Source organism: Episyrphus balteatus, chromosome 3 (assembly GCF_945859705.1).
Source record: "Episyrphus balteatus chromosome 3, idEpiBalt1.1, whole genome shotgun sequence".
Classification (NCBI taxonomy): domain Eukaryota; kingdom Metazoa; phylum Arthropoda; class Insecta; order Diptera; family Syrphidae; genus Episyrphus; species Episyrphus balteatus.
This window is the reverse complement of record NC_079136.1, coordinates 60,098,837-60,115,555: the sequence shown is the minus strand read 5'-3', so window position 1 is coordinate 60,115,555 and position 16,719 is coordinate 60,098,837. Positions and strand designations below refer to the sequence as shown.

General features: G+C 29.5%; 1 protein-coding gene across 1 annotated transcript in view; it reads left to right on the top strand.

Annotated features, from left to right (window-relative positions):
- LOC129913956 (uncharacterized) overlaps positions 1-8,939 on the top strand; it is a 62,367-nt gene extending 53,428 nt beyond the window's left edge. The window contains exons 4-6 of the mRNA XM_055992963.1: positions 2,108-2,241; positions 2,318-2,564; positions 8,789-8,939. Coding sequence (XP_055848938.1) covers positions 2,108-2,241; positions 2,318-2,564; positions 8,789-8,898 — 491 coding nt within the window. The 3' untranslated portion in view covers positions 8,899-8,939. The remainder of the gene's footprint in view (positions 1-2,107; positions 2,242-2,317; positions 2,565-8,788) is intronic.
- The last annotated feature ends 7,780 nt before the right edge of the window (positions 8,940-16,719 follow it).

Here is a 16,719-nt window from a genome sequence, read left to right as displayed (position 1 = left end):
ATAAATATGAAACTTCATAAAACTGAAAAAATGCAGAATTGGTTTTTGGAGTATGGTTAAGGGGGCGGAGGGGGCGTGGATATGAATTTTTTTTCAATCTACCATTAAAACCTGATTAAATATAAAATAAGAACCACCCGACCTTTTGTGGGATACAAATTATTCATTTAATGGATAATTAAAAAAGTGTCGAAAACTATCAAAAATACTTTTTTACTTTTTTAGCCCTAACTCGGTTATTTGATTCACAAAATCAAAGTGGGTTACATTTTAATTTAGGTAATTAAATTGTCTATAAGATTGATTAAGATTTTTGCGTAAAAGTCAATTGTTAAAGAGTTATAGCACTGTTAAGTGACAAGAAACTGAAAATATTGCAAAATCCGAAATTTTACATGTTTTTGGAAGCTTCATAACTTCGTTGTTTTTGGTTGTATAAAAATACTATCAAAGTCATTTTCGTAGGAAATTATGTTTTCTACAAGTCTACCAACAACTTTTTTTCAATAAAATGCACCAGAAGAAAGTTATGGGCATAAAAGTGAAAAAAGTGCAAAATTTCTATGGTTTTTCGGTGATGCTGAAGGGGGCGGAGGGGGCGTGGTTGTGGAAATTTGGTTTTTCTATCTACTAACCATACCTAACAACATATCAAAAATTTAGAACTACCGGACCTTTTGTAGGGTAAAACTCCTTTATTTACCGGACTACAATGCTTTATCGTGGTAATGTACCCATTTTCATACATTTAAATACTGTATATATCAATTTTTACTGCACTATATCAATTATTTAAAAAAAGTACAAGGAGAAAAAAGAAAATCTAAAAACAAATAGAATCTGTGTTAAATTTAGTATTTTTCTGCATGGTTTTTTGCCAAGCAGATTTTTGACTTAAAACAAATGGTGAAATCTTCTTAATTTCATGAAAATTTTAATTTATAAGAATCTACTTTAATAAGAAAATGATTTTATTTAATCAATTTAATTTATGCTCAAATGCTAACAAACACTAAAATACTAATATTTCAGCCAAAATGTTTGATATTCAATAGAATTCGGCAACCCTACTCAAAAGCATTTCCGAACTTCTGTGTCTTTTTTTGTACAAATTTTGCACCAACAGAGTTTACAGAAGATCTCTATTATTTTTTTTTTGTAAGAAATAGTTGTCCATAATTCATGATTTTTTCGGTGATAAATGTTTATTAATATGTTTATCACAAATATCATACACTCAATTACGTGGTCTTTTAATTAAATACTCACTTAAAGACACGGAACCACATTTGGTCCTTCCTTTCATTATTTTCCGGTATACTCAGAAACGATGTACATGTACCTACATCTTTTGGTTTCCAAGTTAAGTTAAAAAGCTGAAACTTTTTTTTCTAATGAGCATTGCCATTGACTTTTCCTAAGAACTCTTTAGAATTTTCTAACAATACTTTTTATTCAAATGTCAAAATACAAAACTTAATTCCCATTCATTTCCACAAAATTCAAGAACTCAGTGTTTTTTTTTTTTTCCTTGCTTTTTAAGAGAAATTCTAATTGGAGCTTCATTAAATTGTTGGCAAAACAATAACAAGATATTTTACTCGCATAAATATTGACTTTCAGTCCTCTCGCCTATGATTGCAATCAAAAAACTTTTCCACAAGCCGAAGCCAATTTAAGTCTTCTATATATTGCCATCAAGCTCAAGTAGCTTGTTGTATACCCTTATAAACGGAAAGGAACACACAAAACGAGACGAGGATAAAAGCAATGTAGTTAAAGGTTTTCCTTGAAAATATTGTGTTGGAAAATCTTCTTAACTGCTTATTCATTTTAACAGAGAAAGAGCTGCTATCGTCGGTTGTAGTGAAAGTGTTTTGTTTCTTTGGAAACAAATTAAGTATTGCTTTTGTGTGTGTCGCATTAAAAGCACCTTCAGCCTGAAAGTATACTATATTTTTTTTTTTTCATCCTTAAACATCCTGCGACAAAAGAACCTACCGAACACACAAGTCGACTCCTCTGGCTGTATTTTACATAAATATAAACATGTCTATAGAATTTGTCAGAATGGGTGTTGACTCGCTCTTTGTTTGATTCTTTTCAGCTCTGCCGCAAAATAATCCGCTTATAAGCAGCTTTCACTCAATGTACCGGCTTGATGAATTCGTCACAGCAAACTGCTCATCCGATTATTCAAGTCCACCAGCAACATTGACATGGTACATAAATGGCGAAAGGGTGAGTTCTTATAATTGTTGTGTAAAAACGACTTAAAATTTCTTATTGTTTTTGTTTGTTACTCTTATTTGGATAGGCATTTCCGGGTGAACTACAACCAAGAATGGAACAAACTATACCTGCGCACGATTACAATTTGCGTAGGCAAACGTTGCAAGTGCATTTCTATCTTAATGGACCGAGATATTTTAATTCAGGAAGGAGTTTACAATTGAAATGTGTGGCAGAAATTGACAAATATCCGGATTTAAGACGAGAATCATCATTGAGTGCCGTCCTAACGCATGATGAAAATTTAAACAATCAAATGTTGCTTAGTTCGGGTGAGTTGATGTTTCTATTTTTATGTTGTATTTTGTTAACAAAAAACAAGCTCTTCTTCTAATTCTGTGAAAAGAGAATACTAAAAAATGCATGAATAAAAAAAAAACCAGCATCGATTTAATTAGTTTAAAATGGATGGGACCTGCAATTCTACAATGCTACAAGTTAGAACGGTTTAGAAGATATGTCCTTTTTTATGAAGGGCTTGTCAATTCTTCGCAAATGGCAGGTGGTGGAGACTGAATTCAGATTTAAGTTCATAATCATGATAGTTTTCATTCTCGAAAAAAACACCCTTTAGCCATTATATCAGCAATGTATTTTTAGTTTTCTAGATTTGAGACAGATTTTTGGTAAAAAGTACTAATGTTTCTATAAAAAAAAAAAACACCCTTTCATCCAAAAGGTCATTAGGTGCGTCCCACCAAGTGAGATCTCTGCACAGAGAAAAATAAACCACATAAAATAGAACAAAAACAATAAGATTTCTCTATGGTTTTCATCCAAGAAGGAAACCTTATTAAAACAATCGGGTTTTCCTTATTGTTTTAAAATCTGCAAAAAAATAAAAAAAAAACGATGACCAGGCTGGGAATCGAACTGGAGACTTCAAATCATTAGCCGCCCACCTTACCACCTGAACCAACCTGCCATGAAAATATTGATCGCGATTTTTGTTCTAGTGCTAAGTTGCAAAAAAAATCTACTTTTCAGTCAAATTTTAATAAGATTTTCTCTGTAAAAATAATAAGAAATCTCCTTAAAAAAACCTTATTAATCGTTGATTTTAATAAGATTTCCTTATGAAATGTATGGACGGTAAAACAATATGGCAATGTGTTAGTTTTTAGCGGGTCATATTTTTATCTGTGTGACCGCTCAGAGATTTTTTAAGTAAGACAAAAAATCTCTGCTAAGCGCTCACTTTTTTTCTGAGATTTCTGAGACAAAAATTTTTGGGATTCAATTTCTCAGTTTTCTTTCTCTTTCTTTAATTTTTTTTTGTTATTGTTTTGATGTTTGTTTTTTGGTGGTGTGCCAGTTATAAATGTGCTAAAAACATGAAAAATTTAATGAAAATTTAAAGAAAATGTTATTATTTTGAGATTGCTTCACGATATTTTCAAATAATTTTTTATCACAATTTAATATTTGAAGAAAAGTTGCAATTGTGTGAAGTTGCAGTTGAAGTGTTGGATTTGAAAAAAAAATTGAATTCATGTGAGAAACTTGTCCCAAAAAATGAATTTGCTCTCTTTCAAAATGTGATTGAGCCCTCAGAGATTTTTACTTGGTGGGACGCGCCTATTTTATTTTATGTTCTACATATGACCAATAAAACACGAATCATTGGCTTTCAAAAAAATAAACGACGGGTCGCACGTACTTGCTCTTACGTTTAAAGCAGCTAAGAATGCTAAAGCTTATAATATAAAATAACTAGCTGACCCGGCGGACTTCGTTCCGCATTTTTCTAGTATTTATTTCCAATTTTTGGCTTTGTAATGTGTTAACCTTTTCCAATATAAAAAAATCGGGCCACAACTTGATATATGGGGCACAAACATTAAATTGTATAAAGTATTAAAAAAAGCAAACCATTTGTTTGACAGCTATTATAATTTATGTATCTTGTATGCATGCCACTGTTTTTTTCTGTTAGTGGCACGGGTTTTTTGCGTCAAATAGTAAAAAAATTTTTTTAAAAACAAAATCGTATGTGTCTCGACCTCCTTTCAATCACTTACAATCGCTACTAAAATTTGATATTTTTGGCTATTTAGGAAATTCAAACAGTAGCGATCTTTTTTTGTAAATTGTAAAAAAAACCGACTTAAAATGAAAAGATTCCCGCTTAATTCTATGCATACGTCTTAGTATTAAAATATTGTATTAATAAATTGTTACACCGAAAAAAAAAACCAATATCAATTTAACATTTTTTAAATATCAGCCAAAAATGCTCTATAAAATGTGTTTTATAATATTTAAAATGTTAAAACAACATTTTTATCATCAGGATGATATTTAAATGTCACATTTTGGAAATTTTTTTTGATATTTTATTATCATTTTTTCATATCAATTTCTCATTCCAAATTATTGAAAAATATTAAATAAAAAATTCTTAATGTGTACTAATTTAAAGGCGCTTTGTGTTTTTTCGAAGTAAAATGTATGATTTACTGAGAAAATTTGATCGTCACTAAGATTTTACTTCACATAGTTTGGGAGAAAATAACAAAACAATTATTATCACCTTTAGTAGAAAAAATAATATCGCCATTATTTTGTAAAGAATATTCCCTTTCTGTAATGTTTTGAAAAAAGAAAGAAAATTCTTAAAATAATAAAAATAATAAAAATGAAAAGGAAAGAAATAGGTTTCATTATAATAAACTAAAACGTAAAATCTAGTCAACATTGATATTTTAATTGTCAAAGTGAAATTTTCACTATCCCACCTGAAATTAAAAAATGTCAAAATGATATGATAAAATATCAAAATTGATATTTTAATTGTTGGACGACTTTTGTCACTGAAAAATGTTAATTTGATAGCTGTTATTATCAAATTTTTTTTTGGTGTAGTTGAAACAACTTAAACAAATTTTAAGTTTCAGTTTATCATACCAATTTTCAACTGTGAGATAGCTTAGTGGTAAACAATTTTAATTGAGGATATAACATTTTAAAGATTTAAATCATGTTTGTTTTTATTAGCCTTGAATATGAGCTCTTTGAATCCCAAATACTGAATTTGCTCATAACTTGACAGCAGCGCCACGTACCAGGTCCAACTATAAAACAAAACCTGTCTCGAATGAACCTTATCAAATGCAAAAAATTTCATAAAAGTCTATACAGCTGCTCGGACTCCAAATATGGAATTTAACTATAACTTGACAGCAGCGTCAAGTCTCTCGAACTCCATACATGGAATATTTGCCTATAAATTAAGAACAGCGCCACCTTCCGCATACAATTATAATTTACAAAACATGGATGGACCTTATCACACAAACGAACTTTCACAAAAATCTGTCAAGTCTTTCGGACTCAAAATATGAAATTTGTGGTTTTCGTTGATTTTAAGTTGTTTTTTCCCTCAGTGTATAACTTGAAAACAGCGCCACCTACCGGATCATATCATAAAACAAAACCTGTAACGGATAGACCTTATCACATAAACTAAATTTCACAAATATCTGTCCAGTTATTCGACCCCAAATATGGAATTTGCCTATAACCTGACAGCAGCGCCACCTACCGGGTCCAATTATAAAACAAAACCTGTTTCGGATTGAGTTTTTCACATACATTTCACACAAAATATCGAAAAAATCTGTCTATTCGTTTAGGAGTAGGGTCACAAACAAACGCACAGGAGAAATATATACAAAAGATACAAACCATAACCCTGATTGATGACACCTTGCACATACACACACTTTTATTGATCGTTTAACTTTGGCACATTGGTTTGCACAAATATTTTTAATTTATTCAACGTATGTATGTAATTGTATTGCCTTTCGCGTTGTATTTCTGATCAAGAACATCTTGGTCTGCGTGATTTGGAACAACCAATCCTAACTGTGCCAGTGCTTTGCTCGCAATAATCAAACACGTGTCATTAATGAAGATCAGAGATTGAATATACATTTTATTTGTGCAGTCCATATGTGGATTTAATGACACAAGACGAATAATTATTTGTTTCACTCAAAATCAGGCTTTTTTAATTATTTTGAAAGCTTTACAAATTAAGCTTGGTTAAAATTTTTAAAAAGCGAGAGTGTTTTTTTACTCGTACAAATTGACAGCTATGCAAAGATGCGAGGAAAGGTATTATTTTTTTTTGATACAAACCATCTACATATTAATACCTTTCAAACAAAAAAAAAATTACCAAAATCGGACCAGCCAAACGCGAGTTTATCGGCCACACACACTAAACGAACTCATTTTTATATATAAGATAGTGTTTGATTAATTGAATTAATTAATTATTTTTAAAAACAATGTACACAAAAAAATAAAAATTGTTTTTCAAAGTACGAAAACATCTTTTCAAATGGTTTTAATTTCCAAATAGAAAATTTTAAAAATGTTAGGACCTGTTTTTTAAAAATAATTTTTTGTATAGATACTTATACAAGAAATAATTAATCCACATAAAAAAAAATAAAATCAAAAAATAAAAAAATTAAATCCACATAAAATAAAATTTTAAGAAAATTCGCTAACCCGTTTTGAAAATATTGATTATAAAAAATTTTAATATATTTAAAAAAAAAAAACAAAATTCAATTTTTTTTTATACAAAAATTAATAAGGCAAATTTGCTGAAACGGAACTTAAATATTTAAGTAAAACATAAAGGACTATGTTCCACATATCGGTTTGCACCACAGTACACATAGATAATAAGGTAATATCTTCCGAACGTTGTCAAAATTGTTTTTTTTTTTCAATCGCAGTAAACAGGAAATTTGTTTTTGTTTTAATTTAGAAAATGTCATTTGAAAAAATTATAAATTAAAAATTAACAAATTTTCTTCGTGTTTCTTCGCGGAAAATGGTGAATAATTGTTAAAAAATTAATGGTATGCGTGGTTTTTCGGCTTTTGTGCGTTTTTCGTCGGTAAATAAATAAAATAAGAATTATTGTAGCTGACATTGGTCGCCAAATTGTCATGTTTTGACAATTTGGTGACCAATGTCAGTTTGGAAGATATTAATTAAATTAACTGACGTTTGAGTCGATTTGGCATTTTAATTTAAAACTCTCAGCGATTTCTCGCATAAAAGTAAATAATTGCTAGGTTGAACATAAATATATTTTAGCAACTTAGAAAAAACTAAGTAAAACATATGTTTGACCTACCTAAGATTCAAATTTATGATCCATATGAGCAAATGGGCCTAAGACGCTTTCGTACAAAAATGTTCGTTGGGATCGGTTCATTCCCTCACGAGCAAGTCAGAAATCAAGAAAACAGTTATACGGCAAGTACCGTTAATACGGTTCAAAAATTTGTTTTTCTTAAAAAAACAACTTAATTCATTTTAGTGATAATTTCAAGGACCGTTAATTTTGATTATATAATTTAATGTTTTGTTATATTTTGAAATTTCAGTAAACGGCTTACCAAACAAACAAACGTTTCGTTTTTGTTTTAATTTTCAAAATAATGAAATAAATTAATAGCTTCATGAAACTTTAAAAGTTTTTCATTTTCGTAGCTCCTAAAAAGTAAACACAAACTGAAGATAAGATCCACCTAAAATTTAAATTCTTACAAAAAATATATATTTCTTTTTATATAAATAAATCAAACTAAAACCTTCCTAAAGGAAATTTTAGGATTTTTAAACTTTTGGAAATTTTTCCTTTAAAAATAAATTCGGTCAAAAAAATTTAATTTTCTGCTAAAACTGCACCTTAAAAGAATAAATCAAACTGCTCAAATTTTATTAAAAAGTTGTTTTTCTACTTTGAAGAAAAAAATGTATCTATTTTTATTAAATTTTTTAACTTACACTTCTTAGTTTTAGAATTAATGTTTTAAAAATATAAGCAATTTCAAAATGTTTAAGCCTTACAAGAGAAACTCTGCAATACCAATTTTAAAATTAAATGAATTAAATTAATTTTCTGTGCTCAAGAATCGGTCTTTTCCAAAAAATGTGCACTTAATTGAAGTCATTTTTCATAAATGACAAATATCAACCTCCTTTAACCTTAATATTCGTATGTTAATGTTTAAATTTTAATTAAATTGTGAGAATTAAATTTTTATTCCAGTACTTTTATGTGTTTTTATTACTTTTTGCGCTACATGGGAAATTATAAAGTGTGGTTAATATAAAGTTCTTTTGACAATTTATTCGATTAATGTTTTCAAAGAATCAGTTTTGACTCTCAAGATTGTTTGCATACATAAATTAAATACCAGGAACCAGCAATCGTTTTCAGAAAAACCATTATCATTCGTACTCTTTACTCTTTTTTACTCATTCAATATCTTTCTATACTTTTTCATAATTCCAAACACAATGTGACGTTTTAAACTGTTTTAAAAACGTTATACTTCTTCTGCCTTGCTTACTCAGACCTATTACGCCCGTCTTTGATACTTAAAGGATCTTCTATATTAAATAAAATATTTAAAAAAAAATATATAAATCAATAAATAAATTTAAATTTCTTTTTCAGGTATGTCTACCTCAGTGTCAAACAATCGTATAAATGTACTTTTGCTACTTACACTTCTAACAACGATAAGTGTTCATCATAGCACATTCATGACTGCCATGAAAAGATAGTAAAGTAAACTCTTTAATTAATATATAAATTTAATATAAAAAAAAAAAAAAAACAAATCAAAACCTCTATATTCTTTATACAAAACTCTTCTCTTCATTAAACAAAAAAAAAATAAAAACAACAAAGAAAATTCTTTAAAAAATATACAAAAAAAAACTTTAAATTTTAAAGCACAACAAAAATTCATTAAATAAAATAAAATCACAATAAACTACACACAATATTGTACAAAGTAGATATGTATATCGTATAAATATATATTTTTATTTTTTAATTTACATGATTTAAAAAATCATAAAAAAAAAAATGCAAAAAAACTCATTTTTTAACCCACACAATGTAGTTTCTCTTTTTTTTTTTTAATTTAAATTTATTGTATATATTGTAAATTTTTCTAGATATCAATCAAAAAATGTAAATTTAAAATTAAAATAAAAAATGCATACGGGATTTTTATGGTAGATTTAAAGCGATTTTATATAAGTCGTTTTTATTATATTTTTTGTGTATAAATAAATATCCAACATGAAATTCACAAATATCTCTATACAAATTTAAACTTAAAAAAAAAAAAAAACATAACATTACACACATAAACAATGAAATGATTGTGAAAAGAATAAATCGTCATTAGTAACAAGTTTTCATTTTATTTTTATTTTTTTGTTAATTTTATTTTTAAACTTTTCAACAGGGTGTACAAATTAAATAATTTAATTTATATTTTTTCTCATGCTGAATTAATATTAATCATTGTGTTAAAAATATTGAAAAGAAAACTCAAAGGTTCAAAGGATGGAAACACACAAACACAGAAAAAAAATCATACTTGGATACAAAAAAGTACTTACCTATATATATACAACGGTAGATCTTAATAATTCCCAATAATGAAAGGCTAAACTACAAAAAAAAAAAAAAACGACAAAAACGGGCCATTTAATGATGCATTTCAGCGTCACGTACAGACAAATCTGATTTATTATTGCTCTTATTTTCTTTAAATTGTTTTTATGGAAGAAACTTCTATTTCTAACATGCTTCATTTTAAAGTTAATCAAATTACAAAGAACAGTCAGAGCGTACAGACAGGTAAAGATAACCGAGAAATTGTATGGAGGTTTCAGCAAATTTAACTAATGTAAACCTTCACTTTAAGTACATTTTCTGAATGAAATAAAAAAAAATATCGGATTTTTAGGATTTTCAGCTTGTATGGATTTTCTAAAAAATCAAAACATCAGTATGTTCTAAGACTTGTGGAAATATGTAGATTAAGGAAGAATGTTCAAACAGGTACCGGAAGTCACAATAAAGAACCTCATAAAATCAAAACAGCACGCGAGTTAACACTGGGCCAGAACCACACTTGAGCATTTCACAAACAATTAAGGTCTCGAAAAATACATATGGTATTAAAACGGGCACAAATCAGTCAGTGCAAATTGGTTTTTTTGAGCAGGTGCTCTACCATAGGTTGTAAGTAGTACGTTTTTTTAACGTTGCATCAAAGTTAACCATATAACATTTTACGTTACGTCTTTTCTATAATTGTAGGGGTTGACCACTTAAGCGAGGTTTCTTCACAATTTCCAATGGCTTTTTAGCACAAAAATTGCTTTAGTGGCACAATTTGAAAATGATTAAAAAAACAAACCACATGCAATCGCTATATTTGATATTGCAAGTGCAAGTAAAATAAAATGCACGACTGGGTCGCACGTACTTGCTCTTGTAGTTCAAAGTATCTTTATCTTAAATATTTTTTGAGAAATCTTAGATTTTTTAAGTGTCGAGAAAAAAAAAATAAAAAAAACATCGAAAGCTAAAAAAATTCAATTAAAATTTTTTTTCCACAACTTTTTTTTAACTTTTTTTACATTTTACACTTCAAAATGATATCTGTAAATTTTAAATAAAATTGACTTATGCTTTGATAAAATATATGAACCTTAAAAAATATGTCAATTTTTGAAAAACGGCAACGCCATATTTCCGTTCTCCGCATTTTTTGAGAAAAACTAAAAACGCAGATTTGTTAGAATCAATAAGACTATTACACACATCAAATTTAATCAAAATCTTTTGAGTCGTTTTCGAGAAAATTGCAATACCTCGAAAACGTTATATGGGAGATATGCGTCAAAAAGGAGATTTAAAAAAAATAAAAAAAATGGACCTAGGAAATTACGCAAAAATAATCTGTACCAAGTTTCAAGCAAATCCGTCCATCCGTTTAGGCCCTATCTCGATGTACAGATGGACGCACAGACGCACAGACCGACGGACGCGGACGGCATGACGAAAACCACTTTCTTGATCTTCTCCATTATCGTAATGTTGGTTTTGATTAAAACCTGGAATTTTTTTTTCTACACGAAACCAATACTTGCCCTATAGAGCAAGTAAAAATCAGTTTGGTCTTTTGATAAGAAATTTAAAGGAGAATGATCATTTTGGACGTTGAGCGGCCATTAATGAAATTGGTATCAAATAAAAGAACTATGACTTAGAAAAAAATTTTACAATGGAAGTTTCACTATATTGCGTTAAGAATGTAAGATATTTAAATATTAGCATTGTTTATGCATCGTTGAATGTGTAAAGGACAAATTGAATTAAAATTTTTTTTAAAATATATCATTATGATACATTGCCATTTTCCCTGAGCTTGAAGACATTACTCTTAAAAATCCGACCAATTGAACTCATAATATAAGATTTTAAAGCGAACCACTTGAAGATTTTGTTCGAGAGTTTTCAAACAAATTTATAACAAAAAATTGAACAACAAAACTCGGAATAGGCTTGAAATTGTTCTTTTAAAATGCTTATAGTTTGGGTTCATATGGTTGGATATTCAAGTTAAAAGTCTTCAGACTCAGGGAAAATGATAGAGTGTCATATTTTGAAAGGTGTTAAATGCAAAAATGCATTTTATCCGATTGTGAAGTACGTCACAAGAATGAAACTTCTGCACAATATATTATAAGACTTAGTTACATCAAAAAATAATAAATTATTTCTGGTCGTTTAACGACCACATTCTATACAAATTTGCCCAATCTCCTTTAATTTAGATATAATTTTCATCTTCGTCGTTTTTTAGGAGGTAGGTTTTCTTGTAGAATCTTCTGGAGCACTCTTGATTGCAGGTAGTGGTAAAATTTGTTAGCTATTGGACTGCTCAAAAGCTCCAGAAATTCATAGCCGTTAAAGTCTGTGATGATCTCGTCAGAATGTAGTTTTTTTTTTATTTTAACGGACATTACTTTTTTTTTTTTTTTTAATCACAGAAAATGTTTGGGGAGCTCTCAACATCACGAATGGTTTACAAAAACAAGGAATCTATTTTTACTTCATCACTCAACAATTAACTTTTAAAAAACTTATCCTTGCTTCAACAATTCGACAACCGTGTCTTATCTTTATAATCTACTATGAACTGACCCTAAGAAAGGATTACACTTGACTCAGGTAAACTTAATAGTAATAATGTAGCTTATAAAAGCATCTTATCTCATGAGAAAGTTCCGAAATGGCAGAAGAAAATAAATCTCTTGATCATAATTTTCTGGTAAAACGCCACTTTACTGATAACAAATCAAAAACCGTAAAGCTTAGCTGAGAATTAAAGACCTTATGAGTTATGAGTTACATTTCAAATCATTCAATATGTTATTTCAAAGTTAAAAAACCAACAAACTTTTTTAGCGACGCAATGCAATTCGTTTTCGATTTTGTTTCAGACACTGTGGCGTATACGTAACTTTTTTTCAGTTAACAAAAATCTTTTAAACATTAAAATGCAAACCAAATATGTAATTCCAGAATTAAAAAGCGAGACGTAGAAAAGAAACATTGAAAATCTTTATCCATTTTTAATGTAAAAAAAAAAGTTATTTCCTTTAACACCCTATTCAAATGCGTTACTGTGAAAAAATAAATACATTTTAAAGGATATTTTTGTTTTTTTTTTCTGCTCGTCTTTTCATTTTTTTTATATCGTTAATCAAGGGCCGATGTAGTAGACACAATATTTAGTGCTAAACTGAAATCCATTAAAACACTCGCCTGTCGTGTCCCATATCCCAAATAAAACCCAATCTACGAGTATACCAACAACGTCAAACACTCACACACACGCACGCAGTCAATATGCTCAAAATGTGTCCGGCGAGAGGAATAACAAAAACCAACCCAAAAAAAAAAAACCTGCCCCAGCTCGAGGAAGATTGATGAATGTGAAATAACTGGACAGGACTTTTTTTCCCGGCATGATGATATAGGAATATAACAACCAACAGCAAGTAGAATAAAAAAAAGAACGAAAATATTTTTTTGTTAAACACATTACACATGATGTAGGAACTTCCCTACGGCAACTAACCTCTATCTCGATTCTGGTCGTTAGTAGTTAAAATATGTACATATATCAAGTCCTTGGTGTTGGAAATTTTTTTTTTTTATTTTGTATTTTTTGTTGTTGTATTTTTTCGATTTTGTTGGTTTTGTGATATATGTAGAGAGGGATAGGATGTTGGTATAGAAAGGCCAATTGCGGTATATAGACATGTTGTTGACGCTGACATACTAATGGTGATGAGAGATGACATGCGGGTGGTTTTTGCTATTAAGGGATTATAAGCTCACCATCAGATATATGGATTTATATAGATACTTTAGAGTAATATCACAATTACCTATTGGCTGAATGAATTTTTAAGAAAAATCGTTTGTGGGATAAATTTTGTGTAAAATAGTTTTTTTTTTATACCTTTAACACACTAAAACTATATGTCGTGATTAATTGTAATAAATTTGGTTCAAAAAGTTTATAGCAATGTGTAATAAATCACGGTGGTCTTGAAAAAACGGCAGGTTTTATAAAAATGGATCCCAAAAGTAATGATGCAGATTTGTTCGAAATGATCTCAGGATTCCAAATTTGTAAATTTAAAAATCGTACCTGATCCCTTTTTTGAGTTACAGGCATTATACAAATATATACATTTGACTTAGAATGACTTTTTTAAATTTTGACTTTGAAATTAAATTTCTCAAAAACTATTTACTCAATTAACTTCAAATAAACATCAAATTCAAGGTGTATATTTTAGCTTTCCAAAAAGGTATAAGGCATTATAATGTGCTTTTGTTTTTTGTTTAATTTTTTTTCCCCCATTCTAAGTCAAATATGTGTAGTAAAATTCCAATCCAACTCATTCCGAGAACAACACAATTTAAAATTTTGTTCTCCATACAACTTAGTACTAAAGGCCTATAATTTATAAATTTTTTTAGTCATCAGTAAATTCTAGAAGACCTCATCATTAGAAAATGAACGTGTGCCGTTTTTCCAGTGAACAACTCATATATTAGCCAAGGTATGAGGGTACGACCATGCAATGAGGGACTGAGCGATCAAGCGAGTCACTCAGTATCTATTATTTTTTTTTTTTTAGTAATAAGAAAGTCCGAAGTAGGCACCTACATTACTTTAAACACAAAATAAAACTTATTATGAAACACCTCAAGACCAAAAATATATCGTATTTGTGGCTCAGGATTTGTAATAATACTAAGAATGAAGAGCACTGCCCAAATCTTAAAAAATAGATTTAAGCTATATTTTTGTTTTCAAAGGAGGAGTTGTAAGTAATAATTAGAGATGTAAATGTTCTCCACCGCAGAGTTGTAAAAGATTGCAATCTTTTTTGAATGCAATCTTTAATGACTTCAATCAAAAGATTGCATTCATTGACGTCAAATTTTGCAATCACCAATCATTTTCAGTGAAATGATTGCAAAATTTTTTTTTAATGCAAAAGAATGCAAAAAGAATGCAAAAGAATGCAAAAGAATTCAAAAGAATGCAAAATGCAAAAGAATGCAAAAAGACTTCAAAAGAGTGCAAAGACTGCCAAGGAATGCAAATGAATGCAAAAGACTGCCAAGGAATGGAAAGATTGTAAAAAGAATGCAAAAACTGCATGCAGTCCCAAAAGAATGGAAATGAATGCAAAAGATTCAAAAAGACTGCAAAAGAATGCAAAAAGACTTCAAAAGAATGCTAAGACTGCCAAGGTATGCAAATGAATGCAAAGACTGCCAAGGAATGGAAAGATTGCAAAAAGAATGCAAAGACTGCATGCAGTCCCAAATTAATGCAATCATTTGAATGCAGTCAATTGATTGGTAAAAAAAAAAATTGCAATAATTTCACGAAAAATGATTGGTGATTGCAAAATTTAAAGTCTAAGTCTCAAGTGTAAGTCAATGAATACAATCTTTTTTTGGAATTTTATAACTGAATTTCGATGACTGCATTCACAAAAGATTGCATTCTTTTACAACCCTGCCCCACAGAAGTATACAGTATTTTTCCATACTCAGAAGAACGTGAGGAAACAACGTGACTTAGAAACATGTAATCGATCTTGTTTTTAAACAAAGTAAACTTACTCCAGGTTTTCTTTAAAGGGAACCAAAATGGCTTCAAGCTTTAAGAATAATCACTTGTTGTGTGCTTTTTCAAAATCTTTATTTAAAAACGAAATCATGAAAGACCATTATTTATTTTATACTTCTTTTACTTTACTGCTATCTAACTTCCTGAGAAGCTGAAGTCCCAGTAAGGGGAAAAGTTGGCAGCGTGCTTGTTTAAGCTTCATATTGCTTGATGCTTATGGATTTTACTGTTGCTGATGTCTTGTAGCATTTTAGATAGTATTTTAATAAATTCCTGATTTGGTCTTTCACTCTCCATCAGACAGCTTCGCTCCCATGTTGGCGAACGGTCAGCGGTATGGATATTGAAGAGTATAAGTCCCATGTCCTTCTATAGACTCGTTCTTGTTTTATCCAAGCTGTACCAAAAGCTTTTTCACTGGAGAAATGCTTTTGTTGTTTCATTTTTGTTGAGTCCAGAAAAAAAATTTGTGTAAAGTCTAATGAGCGGATGAATTGTTGAGTGTTTTCCTCGAAAGCTGTACTGAAATGTGCTATGATTTCCTCTTCCGTGTTGGAATGGCAGCTAGGAAAGATTGGTCGGGAGCCTTTTACGTGGGTTGGTGGTTGATGCCAAGTAGGAAAAATATAGCAAGATTTGGTAACTTTTGAACTACAAAGTTAGAGATCTTATAACTTTCTGCTGAATTATTCAAGTTCTTATTATGAATAAAAAACAGTCATTTGATTGAAAGTATATAACTTGAAAGTTGTTCTTCTACGGACTTGTCCTTGCTGAGGATGTTAATAATTCTAGTGTCTATTTCCTCATATCTAGCATCTACTTCTTCTATAAAATCTAGAAGATGTGTCAGAGGTTGGTCCTTGAAATTTTCCTCGAAATAGTTGGTAAATACAGCAGCTTTTTTAGCTGCTAAGGATGCAGCACCTTGTCCATATTGAATGATTTTCGGCATGGAACTCTTCCTTCCTATGAGAGTAGCTACGTATTTTCTTATTCGGATAGCATTAGTTACAAAGCTCCGTAAAGTTCATTCAAAGTATATTTTTCTTTAAGGCTTTTCTTTTTCTTCTTCCAAAGATATTCATGATTTAGATGGAACAACAAGTTTCCTAAACTACTGTATCATTGAAGAAAATGTCAACCAGCTTTCGAAGTTTTGATTACTTTATGTCTTAGGCCAACAAAATGTTTGCAATTTGTTTCATCAAATAATAAAGTGTGCCATTTGAACTCAAAATTCAAGTGACATTTCAAAGCTAAAAAAAAACATAATATGTATATTGTATATTCTTATACATACATATACTCTAAACTGAAGCAAATTAATTTTCTAATTTTTAGCCAC